General features: G+C 55.9%; 1 protein-coding gene across 1 annotated transcript in view; it reads right to left on the bottom strand.

Annotated features, from left to right (window-relative positions):
- NR2F6 (nuclear receptor subfamily 2, group F, member 6) overlaps window positions 1-2,819 on the bottom strand; it is a 20,970-nt gene that overhangs the window by 12,096 nt on the left and 6,055 nt on the right. The window contains exon 3 of the mRNA XM_011991070.1: window positions 974-1,050. Coding sequence (XP_011846460.1) covers window positions 974-1,050 — 77 coding nt within the window. The remainder of the gene's footprint in view (window positions 1-973; window positions 1,051-2,819) is intronic.

Here is a 2,819-nt window from a genome sequence, read left to right on the forward strand (position 1 = left end):
GGGGGGGGAAGGGGGTGGCCGCAGCAGGAAACGAGGGAGGGACAGGAGATGGGGGAGGGCGGGGCACAGAAGGCCGGGAGGAATGGAGATAGGAGATGGGGCAGACAGGAAGGGGAGCGAGGGGTATAAAGAGAGGAGAGGCACAGAAGAGAGGGGAAGGAATGAGGGGCCAAGTAGGTGCCCAGAGAAACATGGGGGGCGGGGCAGGTAGGGAAGGACAAGGTAGGAAAAGTAAGGAGAATAACGGGGAAGGGAGACAAAAGTCATTAAGGGGTCACTCAGGCCCTCCCCTCCAAAGCCCCCAGGCCCAGCCTTTCCCAGAACGCCTAACCCCACCCCATGGGCACCAGGCTGGTTAAAATCAGGGTCCAGGAGCCCCTGTCCAGGTCCAGCCACCACTCCCCACTCCCAGCTCCTGGGGACAAGGAGGAGCATCTAATAAACCTTTTGGAGCCTCCATCTGTTAGTCACGGGGTTCCCAGAGCTGAGGATGGGCCAAGGAGGACTTGGGGACCCTGGCCAGCCTGGTCCCCAAAGCAAGAAATCAATACCCACCCAGGACTAGCTGTCTCCTATGGAGCGGGGATCATTTCTCTACCTTCCATCCCCTCCCCACCAGATGATGACCCCTGAGGGCCGGTCTGGGTCCCTGCAGAGGCCACAATGCAGGGAAGGTTTGGGGGGGACCCACAGTAGGGAGGTGTCCTGGGGGGGCTGCAGTAGGTCCTCAGTAAACATTAGTCGCCATCAGTAGCCTTGCTTATGAAGTGGGGAGGCCCTGCTGCTGACTTGGGCACATGTCCGCAGTGAGCAGGTGGGTGAGAAAAGGGAAACTGAGGCACAAAGAGGCAGAGGGTTGGCCACGTGCCTGCCTGGCCTGTGCTGCGGTGGGCAGGGTGGCAGGGCAGACTGGGCTGGTTGCCAGCAGACTAATTAATGAGCTTTAATGAGTTGGCATGCCCCATCTCATCACCTCCGTGAACTCCAGGTCAACTCTGTGTACAGCAAACACCAGAGGGGAATGCCGGCAGAATCCGGGGGCGAACAGCGCTGAGCGGAGAAGCCGGGACCTGGGTTGAAGCCCGCTCCAAGGGGTCCCTGAGTCTAAGTCAACTGTCAAATGAGGACAGGCGGACGAGGCCCAAAAGTGGTTCCCCGGTCCTCCAGGGAGCTTCTTCCCCCTTTGCTCACTGGGTTGTGAGCAGCCACCACTCCCTCACATGGCCACATTCCCACCCCAGGGCCTATGGACTTTTTCTTTTTTCCCTCCCTCCCGCTCTCCCTTCCTTCTTTCCTTTCCTTTATTCCTCTCTCTCTTTCTTTTTGAGATGGAGTTCTACTCTGTCACCAGGCTGGAGTGCAGTGGCATGATCTCGGCTCACTGTAGCCTCCAACTCCCGGGTTCAAGTGATTCTCCTGCCTCAGCCTCCCGAGTAGCTAGGATTACAGGCACCTGCCACCACGCCCTGCTAATTTTTGTATTTTTAGCAGAGACGGGGTTTCACCATGTTGGCCAGGATGGTCTCAATCTCCTGACCTCGTGACCCACCCGCCTCGGCCTCCCAAAGTGCGGGGATTACAGGCGTGAGCCACTGCGCCCAGCTGACCTTTGCACTTTCTGTTCACTCCTCCCCAAACCACTCTCCAGCTCTTTAGCCCAGACTGTGGAGGTTCAAATCCCAATCACAACTCTGTTGCTCTCTTGACAGATGGCCTCACCAATCTGCTGTGTGCCTCAGTTTCCTCATCTGTAAAATGCAGACAGTGGCTCCCATTTGCAAGCCCAGCACTTTGGGAGGCTGAGGCTTGAGCCCAAGAGTTCGAGACCAGCCTGGGCAACATAGCGAGACCCCATCTCTACAAAAAATTAAGAAATTAGCCGAGCATGGTAGTGAACGCCTATAATTGCAGCTACTCAGGAGGCTGAGGTGGGAGAACCGCTTCATCCCAGGAGTTTAAGGCTGCAGTGAGCTATGATCACACCACTGCACTCCAGCCTGGGTGACAGAGTGAGACCCTGTCTCAAAAAATGATGTCACCAATCACTGAATTAAATGAGAATCGATGTAACTTAAAATAATGCCTGCCACATAGGAAGGGCTAAATAGATGGTAATTCAAGCCAGGGACCATTTATTGAACACCTACTGTGTACCAAGCCCTGGTCTAGGCGCTGGGGAACAAGATAGACAAAAATACCTGCCCACAGGGAATGGACATTCTGGGTGTAAGCAAATTATAGAACAAGGGAGGGCTGGGCGCGGTGGCTCACGCCTGTAATCCCAGCACTTTGGGAGGCCGAGGCGGGCAGATCCAGAAGTCGGGAGATCGAGACCATCCTGGCTAACACGGTGAAACCCCGTCTCTACCAAAAATACAAAAAATTAGCCGGGCCTGGTGGCACATGCCTGTAATCCCAGCTACTCAGGAGGCTGAGGCAGGAGAATCACTTGAACTCGGGAGGCGGAGGAGCTTGCAGTGAGCTGAGATGGCGCCACTACACTCCAGCCTGGCAGAGCGAGACTCCCTCTCAAAAACAAAACAAAAAAAAGAACAAGGCAGATGGCGTCAAATACAGGGGGATCAGGAGGGTTTCCCTGAGGAGGTGATGTTTGACCAAACCTTGAAGGCAAGGTTAGGGAGGGAGCCATGTACAGATCTGGAAAAAGCGCACTCCAGGCAGAGGGAACAGCACGTGCAAAGGCCCCGAGGCAGGACTGTGCTTAAAGCCTGAGCTGTCGGCCGGGCGCGGTGGCTCAAGCCTGTAATCCCAACACTTTGGGAGGCTGAGGCGGACGGATCATGAGGTCAGGAGATCCA

The sequence above is a fragment of the Mandrillus leucophaeus genome, unplaced genomic scaffold, assembly GCF_000951045.1.
Source record: "Mandrillus leucophaeus isolate KB7577 unplaced genomic scaffold, Mleu.le_1.0 Scaffold11, whole genome shotgun sequence".
Classification (NCBI taxonomy): Eukaryota; Metazoa; Chordata; class Mammalia; order Primates; family Cercopithecidae; genus Mandrillus; species Mandrillus leucophaeus.